The following is a 16979-nucleotide window of genomic DNA, read 5'->3' as shown; positions in this document are numbered from 1 at the left end:
CTTTTCTTTCATTGGCTGCAGGCTGTTGTGTCCAGAGAATAGTGTATTGATGCATTTGGCAGTTTCTGTTGTTGTCAATCGAGTCTGATAAATAACACAGATTAGAGCGTCTGCCGGCAAATTGGCTTTCAGACGAGGCGCCTCTGATGGTTTATAATCTCCACGGTAACATATGGCATTTGCATGGTCTAATTATACGCCCTCCGTGCGCCGGGTCGCTATGCACAGGTCAGTCTTAATTTAATCAGCGCAGACTTATGTGTAAAGTGCACAGGTAGACGTGTCAGTGATGTGAGGATGAGAATATGATGAGTCTGTTTTTTTCTGCTGCAGGACAGGACAGACACACATTATTTTCTTCTTTACCTTAAAAAACTGTGACGAAAATACAATATATTTAGTATAGGTGCTGCAATTTAGTTACATCTACATTATTTTTTGATGATTTGGGACTTGATTTGTGGCCCACTGACTTGGACTTGTCTGTCTTCGACTTAGTTCTCGACTTCGACTTGAGCCCAAAGAATTGAGATCTGCAAAACCCACCTCAGCTTATAGATCTAGTTTATTTTACTTTTCTGTTTTGACTGCATTTGATATTTCTGTTTTAAGATGTCTGTGCGATCCTTCAGTCGTCCAGGTCTGATCCATAGCAAAAGACGAAGTTTAAATCTGTCAGCTGGGCAAATTGTCGTAGGAGTGAAGACGTTTCACTGCTCATCCAAGCCTCTTCTTCATTTCTGGTCAGATTGCTGGTGGACACTGCCTTATATCTATCTGAATCGACAAGCTAACTATTATTTTATTTGGAAAGAGAATCCTTCCTTAAACAGGAATGGGGACCTGATACATAATCTCTAACAGACCTATGATTCCATCCAAAGACCCAAAGCAAACAAAAAGAATAATAGGAGGGCCATTAATGGTTGAATAGGGTCGTTAAGGCTGAAACTGGAGACAATATCTGTTTACAGTCTCAGTGTAGTTAGCTCCTCCCTTCAGATAGATATAAGGCAGTGTCCACCAGCAATCTGACCAGAACTGAAGAAACGGCTTGGACGAGCAGCAAATCTATGAATGTTGTGTGTGAGTGAGTGGTTGGTAAGCTACAATAATAGCTTACCAGTGTGGGTTGACTGGATGACTACAGTATAGAGGCTTGCCAAGGCCGTAAAGCGCATTACAAGTTTAAGTTTCTCATTGACAGAGGGGAACAAGAGTGCATTTGTATGTATATATGTAGTGTATATGTTCGGAGATGTAGCAGGTAACAGGCTGTGATTGGTTGACAGTGACAGGTGACAGGAGGAAACATCTTCCTGGTTGCGTTTACACTTGTACCTCATTAGGCAGTCTGTTTCCTGCCTTTCATCAGCTGCCAGGAGATGCTAACAGCTACTGAACAGTTGTGCACGAGGCCGACATCAGAGAGGCACGACTGGAGCCAGGGTCAATGGAGGAAGAGAGGAAGGGAGAGAGGTGGAGTCAGAGAGAGACAGAGAGAAACAAAGGGAGAGAGAGGTGACAATGAGATTCTGACACCTCGACATACAGCAGCACATGCAGAGCAGGTGTGTGGGGTCTGGCCTTAGCGGGAATCTTTAAATGATTGACAGGAGGATTCTGCATGTTTTTATAAGCCCTGCATTAACTCTGCAGCACCACCTGTCTGAAATCATGTGTCATTTCTCGTTATCACATACTGTCCTCTAATAGTTTATTCAGTTCTTTTACCCTGTCACATTTTAACTGTTACATTCATACTTAAGGAAGGTGTGTGAAGTGTCTTGCCCAATAACACAACTGTAATATACAATAGTCTTTTTTTATTGGATGAAGCTAATTTGCAAGGTTGAGATACTGAATACTTCTTCACTCCCATCTTCGATTCAAAAATACAACTTACCAGTAATCAAACCACTTTTATTACTACTATGGGATGACAAACTGTTTTGCCCAGAAGGAGGGTTTAAGGACAGGGGGCGCTCTGGGAGTTTACTTCTATGGGGTAATAACTACTAACACATAACATATTTAGATCACTATTTTACCTTTTATTGTTTAGAAAATGCTAGTTCTATAGCATTATAATCAGCGTACATCCCGCTAATGAACTACAGCACATCGCATCAGGTTTGTGAAGTTGTAGTCAGGGCCAGATCTAGCCTTTACGGGGCCCTAAGCAGAATTTACCATTAGGGTCCTCGCCACTTCAGTGCCAAGTGTTAATATTTGACAAAATTAAGACATCGTCACAACCAGTTGTAAAAAGACAGAAAATTCTAAAGTCTCACAACAGCAATAACCACAAGTATAAAAACATGTAATGAAAGGGGTTCTGGGGGCCCTCCGCCAGAGAAATGTTTGAATTTTGTTTTTGTTTTTTTCCTGGTTGATTTTAATGTGTTCCAGTTGACTAAAGTGGGCCCTCTGGTGGCCTCGGGGCCCTAAGCGGCTGCTTTGTCTGCTTATAGGCTGGACCGGCCATGGTTGTAGTGTATTGTTTTGTATTATGCTTTTTATATTTATGGAGAATTGTTGTGTGAGAGCGTGGATGATGTAGGCTTGTGGGCGGAGCTTTGGACAGAAGCTTACAGCAAACCCTAAGGAGGGTTCGAATAGTGCCCAAGAGAGATCACTAGATTACTCAAACATGCATGGAAGACATTTAAAACCTCTTCAGGCATGTTTTTGATGAGGGAACAAAATTCTAACATGGTCGAAAGCTCCAAAAATATCTACCAATTTACTAGGAATACTAATGGTTTCCCTCCCCCCTCTCGTCTCTCTCTGCTCAGGTCCGTGGGGCAGGTGCATGGGCAGTGATTGCGGTCCCGGGGGCAGCCAGAGCAGAGCGGTGTGGTGCGCTCATGTGGATGGATGGACCACCCTCCACACCAACTGTGAGCAGAGCTTCAGACCATCCAACCAGCGCAACTGCTTCAGGGTGTGTGACTGGCACCGCGACCTGTACGGCTGGAGTCTGGGAGCGTGGAACTCCTGTGTCCCCGTCATCTCCAGGTAAAGACGGTAGATGACAGATGGTAGATAGGTGGTCCAGTAGCCAAAAGTAAGTAAGAATCGTAACTGTGATTAGATTTGCAATTTATCTTAGATTAGATTTTTGTCGATTAGAATTGAATTAATCTTGCAGCTCTAAAGACTATAGTTTAAAAGCTGGACATGTGCAATACTACGCCTGTCACTAGAGCACATTTTGAAGCTTGATATGTTAAGATAGAACAACAATAAACCAGGATAATCCTCGTAACGATTAAAAAAATAGACAGTGTATTTTAAAGGCCTCAGCAGTAACAAATATATGGCAGAATGAAACATGGCATAATGAGCCATAGAAGATACTTATTCAACCTTCTGCTGTGCAAATATTACAACAAAAATCACAAAAATCTCTCCATTACTGCAAAGAATGTGTACACACGATGAAATATTGAGCTACAAATATGTTGTTCCAGTTATCATATATTGAACGATAAGTCGATGTAGTAATTATAGTGAGATGTCTATGTAATACACGTTTTATTGACACAAGCACCGTGTTAAAAATGCAGCAGGAACAATGTGCAACAAGAAACAGTGCAATATGAAACAGTAGGATATGTGCAATAAAATCCAGTGCAGTATGAATCTGTGTAATATAAGTACCGTCCAGCAGAGTTATTTGAACAAGATCCTAGCTGTCCGCTACTCTTTGGCTCAATTAACATGTCATTATTATATGTTTGCACTAAAATGACACTGTACTCACTGTTATTGTCTTTCTTTGACTCTGTACATAGTCTGTGTGTGTCTGTGTGTGTCTGTGTGTGTCTGTGTGTGTCTGTGTGTGTCTGTGTGTGTCTGTGTGTGTCTGTGTGTGCGTTTTATTGACCTAACATGGGGTCTTTAGATGGGAATGAATATTTAGGCATATTTACCCTTGTCTAAATGTTAATGAATATGCAATGTTTCCTCTTATATAAATATGCACACAAATCAATACATATATAAATACATACATATGTAAGTAAATAAATACACAAAAATTATTATGTTATCCAAGAATTCCTCAAATATGAATACAAAATATTTATGGGAAACCACTACTCTAATACTATTTGAAGTTAAAATATTTCATAATGCACAAAATATGAATTTTGAGACAGAGAGATTCTTTTTTTTATCAGCGTTTCAGTTTTATGCAGCTAAAACCTGAAACAGTCTTCCTGAAGATGTGAGACAGACCTCGACTTTGACAATGTTTAAATCCAGGCTCAAAACTGTTCTGTTTAGCTGTGCATATGACTGAAATGTTTTTATTCTGCGCTCTTCTGTTTTAATGTTAATTTTATGATGATTATTTGTGATTATTTATGTTTTGATTTGTGCGATTTTAATGTCTTTCTTATTCTGTAAAGCACTTTGAATTACTTTGTTTATGAATTGTGTTATTCATATAAACTTGCCTTGTCTTTTAGAAACTAACTCTGGTTCCTGTTTAAAACTTTTTATTTAAACTTTTCTTACTGGTGCGAGACGATGGTAAATGGTCGCATTTTTATATAGCGCTTTTCACCTTCAAGGCACTATTTACATCAAGGAACCTCTCACACACACATACACCAGTGAATGCCGAGGTGCGTTAAGTGTCATGCCTAAGGACACAACAATAGCATTAATCTGTGCAAGCTGGAATTACACCATCAACCTGTGATTCAGTGGACCCTCAAGCAATGATGTTTATGTCCAGAGCTGGGTTCGAACCGCCAACCTTTGGATCTGAGTTACTGTCACTTATCATCTATTTCTCCATCTAAAAATACCAATATCTGTAATTATGTGTATTTTTCAAAGTGGACTAACCCCACCTTCCCTCCCCTCAGGAGCCCGGATGCCCTCTCTGTGATACCTTGCTCTGGAGGGGAGGAGGGGCTTCAAACTCGTGAGGTTCGCTGTGTCCTGAAGGCGGACGACTCCAGCGCGGATGACTCCATCTGTGAATACTTTGAACCCAAGCCTCGACTGGAGCAGGCCTGCCTCATCCCCTGCCCCCAGGACTGCGTGGTGTCCGACTACTCCCCCTGGACGTCCTGCTCTAAAACCTGCGGCATGGGGCTCCGAAACCGGGTACGGAGCGTGCTAGTGCCCCCGGTGTTTGGAGGTGTACAGTGTCCCAACCTCACAGAATTCCAGTCGTGTAAACCAGGAGCGTGTACGGGACAGGAGAACATGTACAGTTTAAAAGTGGGACCTTGGACTTCCTGTGCCCTCCCCCCGACCAGGGAAAAACGGCAGGCCAAGAGGAGGCGGGGCAAAGGGGAGGGTCCACGAGACAGAGGGGGTGGGGTTAAAGATCCAGAGACTAAAGAGCTGATTCAGAAGAAGAGGACAAGGAACCGGCTGAACAGGCAGGAGAGCCCGTTCTGGGACATCCAGGTGGGCTTCCAGAGGCGAGAGGTGGTCTGTGTGCACCGCAACGGAAGCACGGTCGCCAAGCAGTAAGTCACACTTTAACACTCCTAATGACAAAGTACACACATGTGATACAGCTTCACATTTCTCATGATTCATATTTAAAGGTGCACTCTGTAATTTCTCCGGTGACATCTCCATGGAGATATTATTTCTTTTCCTGAAATATTCTGCAGTGGGGCATTTCACTTACAGGTGTTTGTATTTCACTTCTTCAGAAAAACATACATTCTTACTGTGCAGGAGCTTGTTTCTCCACAGATTGGTGTCGCCTGATTATCTCCATGGAAATAGACAGTTTTAATGCCACACTCTGGAATGTTCTAGTTAAAGCAATAATATTATTTAAAGGCCTTGTACCTGAAATATGTAATGTAAGCAGCTCTTGAGGTCAAAATAAGTCCTCTGAGTACTATCCAATTATAAAGCGTTTTATTGTCCAATAATCAGGATTTGCACGGTGAGCATGCTCATTGTTGCAAAACTCCACTCTGGCTTCTGAAAGTTGTGAAAAGAGCTTATAAACTCAACGTGGTGAATAATTAGGATGCTCTGAATGCATAAGGTAAGAGAGGAATAACTTTGGACCACTGCAAACTGTTTAAAATGAACTAGTTCTGTTTTTTGCATTTTTAAGACAGTTTTAAAGTACAGTGCCTTTAAGTATTTATTTTATAATGTAGGAGGATATTTTTGACAAGTCTGTCCCCACATGAAGCACATGAAGTCAAAACTCAAAGTTTCTATTAGAAACAAGACAAACTTTGGTTCCACTGGCGTTTATATCCATATATAAAAAAAAATTACATATTAAAAACATTTATATGTAATGTAATAAAGCCAGTCGTACATATCGTGAAACTAGTCATTTATTAGGTCTAATAAATAGTAGTAAATAGTCAATAAATAAATAAATAAAGAATATATATATATATATATATATATATATATATATATATATATATATATATATTCAAATCTAGGTTAATATCAAATGATTCTGAATTTTGTTTTTGCTGTGAAAGTATTTTGTCTCCAGTAAACCTTAAAGAAGACCAATTCTGCAAATCGACTTTTTACCATGTTATAGATGTTTCTCCTCATTATTTACCCTCTCGAATGATTCGTGCATGTTTATATAATCTTGAATCACTTGTTTTAAAGACGCCGATCACCTCCTGTTTTGACCACCGGTTCATAACCACTGCTCTGTACTTATTTCATTCTCAAATTTATTTCTCGTCATCAGTGAAATTTGTAGGATCTGGCAGCGTTGCGTAGCCATTTTGGTCCAAATGAAAAAAAAAAAATCTGCTACTTACCAGTGTGATGTGCCCGTCCTCTGTGGTGATGGTGTTTACAACAACGTCCCCTCCCATTGGCCACTGCAGTTTTCTCATGTGGAAGTCAGCAGACTTGTTTCTTTCATTAAGTCTCAAGTTTTTGATCAATATGGCAGTTTAAAATGTCCAGATTGCACCATAATGTTTGACTGCTGTGTCAGATTATAACTGTGTTGCAGACTCAAGCACAATATGTCTTATTTAAAACAGAATTTCTCATACAAATGCATTTACTTCATTCTGTTTATTTCTTTGAACATATTTCATTAATATTAAAAAGCTGTGTCAATTTCGCTCACTGACTTGACAGTTGCATCAGGAGAAACAGAAAGAAAAACTTTACCAAAGCAGAGACGCACATCAGCGAGGGAATACAGACCCATTTTTTAATAAAAGGAACTAAAACTAAAGAAAAGGGTTGACTTGTATTCAATTATTGATTTTGTTTTGTAGTATTAGACTAGTTTGTATTTATTTAGTTCAATGTTTTATACTTCTGATTATGTAATATTTGTTTTTTGTTTTATTTTCAAGAAATAAAGGTCTACCAGTGGAGTAAAAATGACAAAAAAAAAGAGAATGACTCTAGTGAGAAAAGGAGAAGAGGAGCCAAAACTGCATTCAATTCATGTTTCGTTACTTCAGTATAATATTACTCAAGTAGAAGTACAATATTGTGGCTGAAATGACTGAAACAGGAGTTATTGTGAGGGGGACTATCTGATTCATGAATAATAAATGATGCACAAAACCACAGACACAAACTGAATCATCTCTGAAGGAGCATGAAACATATGTTCACATCATTTCATATTTATTTTAAAGTTCCTTTACAGTTTTCATTCACTCCACATGGTGATACTGTAGCCACAGCTGCAATCTGCACCATCAGCCCCTCTGACCAACACTCACACATACATATATACTATGTGTGTGAAGTGTCTTGCCTAAGGACAAAACTATACTAACTATAGCACTGTGGTATTTGATATTCTCAGTCTCCCATCCAAGTCCTAACCAGCCCAGCCCTGCTTAGCGTCTGAGATCTGACGAGCTCAGGCTTTGACAACGAGGTTTGGCCAGCGCCAGTCGTGCTGCTGGTGGTTATGTTGAGTGCAATCAAAGCTGCAGCAGACAGAGCAGTAATCTGAGGCTGTGTCACACAGGCGTGCTGCTGATGCCATCCTCAGCAATCACACACACTGTGTTCAAATGGAGACAACTACAGAGATGTCTAGTGCACATAGTCTGCAGTACTTTGACTACAGCGTGTGGGCTTTTTAAATACTTCTAAGCAGACTCTCTGTGAAGGTTCTTTTGTTAGAGTGAGTTGTGCATCTTGCACAATAAGATGATCATGCTCACAAACTTACTAGAGGTCCTGATGTTTCCATTTGGTGTTTGAATTACCAGCGACTGTGACTGACCAATCACAGCACTGTGGTTTGAGGCGAAGCGCCCAAACCAACCATAACAAGCATGATGACATAACGAGGCAGATCTATTTTGTTTTTGAGAAACCTGCAGAGGGAAGTGATCAGTGCATTTGTGGAGGGAGAGATGTCTGTCCTTTTCCCTCAGCTGGATTTTAAAAGTTTGATATTTCATCTTAACTTGCTGTTGTCACACTTCACCCAATCAGCTACAAATATTCACAGATAATGTTCTGCCTTTTCCTGATCTCTGTCAGCGGGAACCGACACAGATAATAATAGAACTCGACTCAAACCCACACATATTAATCTGGCTCCCAAATGAACACGTTTGAGTTATCCTGCACATTAGACCCATCTTTACATTAGATTCCTCCATGTTTTTAAAGTCCATCCTTCTTCACAAGACTTACTCTGATCATTTCAGAGCTCACATTTCCATGAGGACATAAAGGGTAAAACCAATGTCGATATTCACCCCCCTCAAACTTCAATGAACTTTCATACTCAATGTAAACAATGGAAGTACTTGGAACCGAACCATATGAACAGCACTCTACTGATACTTTGCAGAGACATCACGCTAGGAGTTACTGCATGTATGTCTATGGCGGATTGTTCAGCAGTTACCATGGTGACATAGTGGACACATTAGCAAACACAGAGAAAAATACAAAACACAGAGAAAAATACAAAACTGACTTAATAAACAACACATTTTCAGGAGGTTGTGATTATTACGAGCGTTCAGATCCTGTTTACATGTTTGACCTTCAACAAAAATGTGAGAGTGACTAACTGAAAAACTATTGGCTAATGCTGGCTAGTTTCTTCATGGTCAGACAGAGTTAAGTGAAAGCTCAGATTAAAAGTCTAAATTGAGTAACGGAGCCTCAGACAGAGCAGTGCCTCCGGTTAGCATCACACCCTCCAGGGAACGTCGGTGACATCAGCGGCAGAGCATCAGTTGGCTAAAACCATTTGCTAGAGCCGTGCTATTCCTAAACGTTAAAAGTTGAGCTGTAGAAAGTTTGCGAGCGCACATTTAAGTCTTTGTAGTCGGGGGCATGTTAGTCTAGCGCACATCACTGGTTTATTTCATGTCACAGCTCCTCACATCTCCATCTTTTGACTTCTATTTCTGCTTCTCCTTTTGTTTTGCCTCTACATTCGCAGGTGCGGCGTCCTCTCCGCCTCTCCCTAACAAGTAAACAGAATAAGGGGACTATTTTTTTCTCAACTCGGGCGGATGTTTATCGTTATGTCTTGTGTGTCGCGCGGCTGTCAAACCAATGAGGCGTGACGAAAGCTAGCGTTTGATGGGGCGAGGGGAGGAGGGCTAAAGCTAAAAACATCAATCTGGCAACGCAACACCCCGCATTGTGAACCGAGACTTTGTGAGCATTTTATCGTGGCGTTTGAAATGGATTTGTAACAGGAAGACGGGAGGCATGCATCAGCCCTGACAAAATCATTTTCTTGTCGGGAAATATTGAACGATTTGAACTGGAAGGCGGTCGAGACGTGCGCAGTAGAAGTTAGTTTTGTTGCTAAATGTGGAGGAGTGCGACCTTATGAAAGTTAAAGGTGATAAGGATTTGTGTCATTTCTAACTATTGTAAATAAACTCACAAATGTGTTTTATCTTCACTGGGGAAATTCAGTGTGTAACTTTCGGGAAGTGGCACGTCAGCTGCGTGATTCCTTGGAAAAAGAAAGTTAAAACCATACTTCGGAACATTCGGTAAGGAGATGGATGAGTTTTATGTCATACTGTGGAAGATTACCTGGAGGAGCTAAGTGAGAGTCAGGTTTGTGGAGATGCAAGCCCGCTCACATTAAGGACACATGGTTTTCAGTGCAAGAAAAACATCCATAACTTTTTTTTTTTTTTTTTTCCAAGTCGTTGTTGGGTGTTTTCTGATCTATGTTATAATGTTGTTTCCTCATCACAAACAGATCTGGAGTTGTGTTTTGTTTCATTCACACATTTTTAACACCCAAACCCTGCATATTTAGGCTGTGTTCTTATCTTTAAATATAATGATGTAATGTGTTAAGACCATTGACTTGTATAAAGAAGTGGACTAAGTGAGTGTGTCTGTGTAATCCCTCCGTCGTCCAGGTCTGATCGTTAACAAAAGCCTAAAGTAAAATCTGTCACCTGGACAAAAAGCTGTAAGAGTGAAGATGTTTAAGTGAATGTGAAGTCACGCATCACCTTCAGCTCCAGTCAAATGAAGCGCATCAACACAAACAGTTTATAGAGGTGAATTTGGATCCAAGTTCCATATTAGGGATTTACCATAGCGAGCAAAGAGCCAATCTGGAGTGAAGCTGGTGAAGGTAACGCTGCTTCTCTTCCCCACCACTGGTTTGTCAGGGGGTGAGCGCATAGCAACGATGCCAATCAAACCTGTTGCTAACATTAGCGGGAGTGACCTCGGGGAAAGAAGGCGCCTGATTTGTCTCTTGTTGAAGGTCATATCTTGAGTAATGGGCACAATAGCAAAATTAAAATACCAGGATCAGTGGGTTAATATGAACATTTTAAGAGCAAAATGATGAGCCTGACAGCAGCAGATAAAGAGAGAGAGGCCACAGGGTTCTCATGTAAAGTGAATTGGAGCCATCAGGGCCATCCCAGCCTATAAGCAGACTCAACAGTGATCGAATTGCTGTTTATACTAGTCTAAATATCTCTCCTAAATGATTAGATGTGTTTTATTTCCAGTGGCTAAATATGCTTTGCCTACATTTCTTTTTGCGTCGGGACTTCAAATGATCTGATGATTATAAATCTGATGTTATGTCTGATGTGATGTTACTCTCATGCTACTCTGACTTGGATCACTACTTAATACTTCTTGAGTTATATGATTTTGAAGTAAGTGTACCTTTGCTTGAGTACATCTTTTGGCTACTCTATCCAATCCAGCATTTTATAACATAATTAAATGTTAGCCCACTTTAGTCAACTGGAACACATTAAAATGTACCGGAAATCAGGAAAAAATGTCCAGAATAAAAAAATAAAAAATCTCTGGGATGTGCCCCCCAACCCCTCATCCTTACATGTTTTTATACTTGTGGCTATCGGTTGCTTGAGATGATGAAATAATTGTCTTAATTTTCTCAAATATGAACATGTGACACCATGTGAACTTTTCCGTTGGAAGTTCAGCTACTCATTGTCCCCAAGGAGATGCTATTGCTTTGTCGGGAATGTTCCACAGTATGACATTGTGATGAGGTTCGTGGCGACGCTGGCTCCCATTGGGCTACACAATTTTCCAAACGCGATCTTATTATAAATATATAGCAAACAAAAAGCACAATATGTCTTTAATTATCTATTCCCCATCAATTTTTTACAATATCAACTTGAAAATTAGATCCAATTTGGCACAACAAAAGCCAATTGTCCTTTTTAAACTTGTACATCAGCAAACTATTTCCCTCCACCTCCATCCTCTGCTCCATCTGACGCTCCACAATCGGCATTAACCTCCATATCAACATTTAAGTCCCGCGATTCACCTCTGCTTACGTCGCTATAGCAACTCCAGTCACGCTCGGATATTCCCGTAGTCATTATCACACTCGCGCTTACGAACCCGCTAACACTCGCCTAACTAGCGCCCTCATTAAAAACACTCCGTCATCCCTACCGAGACCCCCAGACATGTCAAGAACCGGTTCAAATAGCAACTGTTCTTCCTCGCTGGCCTATTTGATCAATTATGCACTAAAACCTATCATTATGGCTTTGTTGACGTAGAATTTTGGCATCAGATATTTTCAGACGATGGGAGAAGAGCGCTCATGCCCCCAGGAGCCTATATAAATATTAATCCTGGTTTGTTTATTTGCGTTGGTGAAATATGCAGAGATGTTTTTCTAGTTTTTTTTTGGAGGAGTGGAGCAGACTGGGCCCAAAACAGCTTGTGGCTTCATTTACAATGTCGTTTGATGCACATCTGTTATTGGGATGTTATGGCGGTGTCCCGGGTTAGCCTAAGGACCACCGCTCACGTAAAGCTAAAGCAAATGTTAGCTACAGTTATTTTATTTAAAGTGAATGACAGTCGGAGGTCTCAGCGCAGCGTAACAGGAGGACTGGGGAGTTTGAGGAGAGGACGAGCCAAAAGTGTCCCTCCTCTGTGTCCTGCAGCATCACAACAAGGGGAGTCAGGTGAACGCGACAGGAAAGGCTCGTCTAAGCCTCACTCTCATTTCCCTCTGTTGTTTGGGTTGGTGATGTAATGGGCCATTCCCTCAAAGTATTTCCACTGGAAGGTTTCAGAACATTTGCTCTGGAAGGTCTTCTGCCACATTTGCTGCCACATTTGGTATAAAACGCATCAACTAGCCTCTTGTACGGTCAGAGAAAAAACAACTGTTCCCTTATTTGTGTCCTTTGAACTGCTTAGTTGGTTAAAATCCAGTGATATGATGTAAAAAAAACTGAGCTCAAAAAGGTTTCAAAAGCTGTTCAGTGTGTCAGCCACAAGAGCAGCCAACCACTCCATGACCATTGGAGAATTGTAAAAAAAACAACCAAAAAAAACAAGTTTATAGTTTACTTCCGGGCAGCAGATATAACATATATAAAGGTAATTCCATAACTGTTACCTAGCAACCATATTGTTAAGTATAGAGCAAAACACGATATAAGGCAGTGTCCACCAGCATTAATTTGAAGAAACTGAAGAAACGGCTTGGATGAGCAACAACACGTCTTCACTCTTACAACGATTTGTCCAGGTGACAGATTTAAACTTTGTCTTTTGCTATGGATCAGACCTGGACGACTGAGGGATTATACAGACAACACTAAGTCAACTTTTTTTTGCCATTAAACTGTATATATGGTGTTTTAATCACACTGTCTAATATCTCTAGCATTTTTTGGTTATTTTAGAGCAAACTAGTTACATTTGCATCTTCCAGGTTAAAAAGAAAATGAACTGTGTGTGACATTATGCATGACTACCCTGATTGCAGACAGGTGTTTGTGTTTACAGCACACCTGGCTGCAGGGGCGGAGTTTGTCCATATTTTAACATAATGATCCACAGGTGCCATAGATTATAACTGACACAAACACAAGCACAGTACGTCTGCTTTAATCTTCAGACAATAGTCCCCACGTTCCCACAGATGCACACTATACTGGAAACTAGAGTTAGTTTGGTATAAAAACCTCATATAGAGCATTTTCCTTAGAATTGAAATTGAGTGTGAAGTTCGGCTGTAAGTTTCAGAGACTATATAAGTGTATATTCTATGTGACAGTGCAGTTTTTGTAATATTGAGACTCCTTGGGCAGACCCCCGGCTACGCTCCACTGCAGAGCTTTAGAACAGAATGACAGACAGACAGACACGGCTTTTTTCTTTCTTTCTTTTTTGTTATAAGAGGCTATTTGGTTCTAATATTTCAGTGACATTCAGAGCCCTCCACAGCAGCAGAATCTCCAGCCTCCTCAGCGTCTCCATGTCCACCACTGATTAAAGCTCCTACGTATAAACACACTCCAACACTTCCTGCATCACATGACTGCCGTATACCTGCTGGGGTCTAGACGCCAAGGTTTATATATTGATTAAAGGGGACTTTTTTTTATTTTTTTAATGCACCTTTTGGCATGATATAACAATGTTCCATCAGTATTGTCTCAGATTAGCATTTTGATTGATTTATGCATGTTTGCTATAATCTTCTGCTAATTAAGTTTTCACCTACCCCCTATCTCCGCCCACTTTTCTTATTTGCTATTTTTAAAACAGCTTGCACTTCGGGTCATACACGTTCCTCGTAATGATTTTTCAACAATAAAAATGTCGCTTGCTACAGAAATGAAGAGGCAGTTTTGAACACAAATCAATTGGCCCATTTGTATTTTTAGATCAATATTACGGTTTATATTGATGTGCAAACTGTGAAATACTGCTCTTTTTTGATACATGGAGCTACTAAAATAACTGGATAGGGTATTGTTAGCCTAGTGCTGTCTTGAGTTGGATTAGTTCCACTCACTGGTACTATAATGAAAAAATATAACGAAAAAATATAACGAAAAAATCCCCCCTGAGATTTTTTACATAGAGCCATGTGAAATGTAATCACAAACTGTGTTCGGCTGACGGACTGACAGGGCACATACAGCTTTCTCAAAGGTCGACTTTTGTGGCGATTTTTACCTATTTTCAGATCATAAACTTTTTCTCAGCTTAAAATCCGTCTGTCATCTTAAAAAAATGCTTCTTAATCGTTAGCTCCGGCTGCGTTCTATGTCTGCTCTAGCTAAGCTTAAGCTCTGATTGGTCAGAGTGGTCACATGGTACGACATGAACGAGTATGTGAGCGATATGAACGAGTCCAACTGTCCTGAATGAGCCACAGGTTTATAACATGATTCAGAAGCTCCTGGAAGCATAAACGTCAACATTTAAACAGTAATTTGTAATTTATTTATTATTCGCAGCCGCTCCACTCACTCTTGTCGTGCAAAGTCTCATGGGGGGTAGCTTAACTGCACATGGTCCATGGGCAGGACCGGATGTAGCTCGCTGCTAAAGGTTAACCCCGTGACATGCGCCATTGAGCACGGCACATTGACTTCAATGGGCGGCCATGTTTAAGCCCAGGGGCTTGGTTTGATACAGTCCTTTATTAAAAAAGACTTCTTTAAATGGTTCATTGCTCCTCATCCATCTGGTTTTGTCTGTTGACGTTTCCAGGGCTGCGGTCGACTAAAGACATATCCTGCCAATTGATTAGTCGACTAAAAAGGGGGCATGGCAAAAGCTCTAAAATTATGACTTGTCTCTGTGCATGTGACCTAAACTGCACTCACCAGACTGCACCTGCAGGGGGAGCTCATGCACTGTGTATGCGGAAAAAAGTGCTAGGAAACTATGTACACAGATAAATACTGCAAAATCCTCAGCTCACTCGCTCTCTCACTCTCACTCACTTTCTTTCACTCTTACACTCTCTCTCTCTCACTCACTGTCTCTCTCTCGCACTGTCTCTCTCACTCACTCTCTCTCTCATACACTCTCACTCACTCTTGGTCTCACTCTCTCACTTTCTCTCACTCATACTCTCTGTCTCTCTCACTCACTCTCGGTGTCTCTCTCTCACTCACTCTCTCTCATAGACTATCACTGTCTCACTCACTCACTCTTTCTCACACTCTCACGCTCATAGACTCTCACTCTCACACTCTCTCACTCTCACTCTCTCACTCAGTCTCACTCCCTCACTCTCTCTTCTTCTTTCTGCTGTAGCATTCGCTCCAAACACATGAGTCGCCTGACTGAGAGTCCATCATCTGATCAAAGAACTTATTTCTTAAACAACATGCTTCAGGTGGACAGAGCCTGTGAATACACACACACACACACACACGCTCACTTCTCCTAAACACAGTGGTCTTTTCTCAGACAGACTCAGGTTCACCTGCGCAGACAGAGGCAGGAGGAGACAGGCTGATATTAAGTTGATCCAAATTTCTTCATGAGACTTTGTCAAACAGCAGCTCTGCAGTGCACATTCATAAAACTCTCCTTTAAAGTGACCAGACCTCATCTCATCACATTTGGCTCCTAAAAGCAGTTAAGACTCTCCTTAATAATGGCACAGTAACTCTTTCTGCCACCTCTCTCTCTCTCTAGCGCTTCTCTATTTTTTTTCTATTTTCTCCTTTCACTTTCTCTCACTGTCTCTATTTCCCTTTCCTTTACCTCTCCTCCATCTCGTTCTCTCTCTCCCCACCTTCTCTCTCTGCTCTCCTCTGGCTCCTTCTTTGCTTTCTCACTTTTTCTCTTTTTTACTTCCCTCTCCTTTCTCTCTCTCTATCTTTAGTTCCCTTTCCTTTCTCTCTCCTCCTCTCTCTCTGTCTTTAGTTCCCTTTTCTCTCTCTCTCTTTCTCTCTCGCTCTGTCTCTAGCTCCATCTCCTTTCTCTCTCTCTCGCTCTCACTCTCTCTCTCTGTCTTTACTTCCCTCTCCTCTCGCTCTCTCTCTGTCTCTAGCTCCCTCTCCTTTCTCTCTCTCTCTGTCTACTCCCTCTCCTTACTCTCTCTCTCTCTGTCTACTTCCCTCTCCTTTCTCTCTCTCTGTCTTTACTTCTCTCTCCTTACTCTCTTTCTGTCTACTTCCCTCTCCTTTCTCTCTTCTTCTCTCTCTCTGTCTTTAGTTCCCTCTTCTCTCTCACTCTCTCTCACTCTGTCCCTAGCTCCGTCTTCTCTCTCTCTCTCTCTCTCTCTGTCTTCAGTTCCCTCTCCTCTCTCTCTTTCTCTCTCTCTAGCTCCCTCTCCTTTTTCTCTGCCTTTAGTTCTCTCTCCTCTCTCTCTCTCTGGCTCTAGCTCCCACTCCTTCCTCTCTCTCTGTCTTTAGTTCCCTCTCCTTTCTCTCTCTCGCCTCTTTCTCTCTGGCTCTAGCTCTCTCTCTTTCTCTCTCTCTTTCTGTCTCTAGCTCCCTCTCCTTCCTCTCTCTCTGTCTTTAGTTCCCTCTTCTCTCTCACTCTCACTGTCCCTAGCTCCATCTTCTTTCTCTCTCTCTCTCTCTCTCTGTCTTCAGTTCCCTGTCCTCTCTCTCTCGTTCTCTCTCGCTCTCTGTCTTCAGTTCCCTCTTCTCTCTCTCTTTCTCTCTCGCTCTCTGTCTTCAGTTCCCTCTCCTCTCTGTCTTTCTGTCTCTCTCTTTTAGTTATCTCTTTCTCTC

At 41.2% G+C, this 16979-nt stretch overlaps 1 protein-coding gene across 1 annotated transcript in view; it reads left to right on the top strand.

Moving 5' to 3' along the window:
• The first annotated feature begins 1248 nt into the window (after positions 1 to 1248).
• Positions 1249 to 16979, top strand: part of LOC117384122 (thrombospondin type-1 domain-containing protein 7A) — a 196040-nt gene continuing 180309 nt past the window's right edge. The window contains exons 1-3 of the mRNA XM_055227765.1: positions 1249 to 1267; positions 2799 to 3021; positions 4884 to 5498. Coding sequence (XP_055083740.1) covers positions 1249 to 1267; positions 2799 to 3021; positions 4884 to 5498 — 857 coding nt within the window. The remainder of the gene's footprint in view (positions 1268 to 2798; positions 3022 to 4883; positions 5499 to 16979) is intronic.

This window comes from Periophthalmus magnuspinnatus, chromosome 16, assembly GCF_009829125.3.
Source record: "Periophthalmus magnuspinnatus isolate fPerMag1 chromosome 16, fPerMag1.2.pri, whole genome shotgun sequence".
NCBI classification, from domain to species: domain Eukaryota; kingdom Metazoa; phylum Chordata; class Actinopteri; order Gobiiformes; family Gobiidae; genus Periophthalmus; species Periophthalmus magnuspinnatus.
The sequence above is the reverse complement of the archived record's forward strand: the minus strand, read 5'-3'. Positions and strand labels throughout refer to the sequence as shown.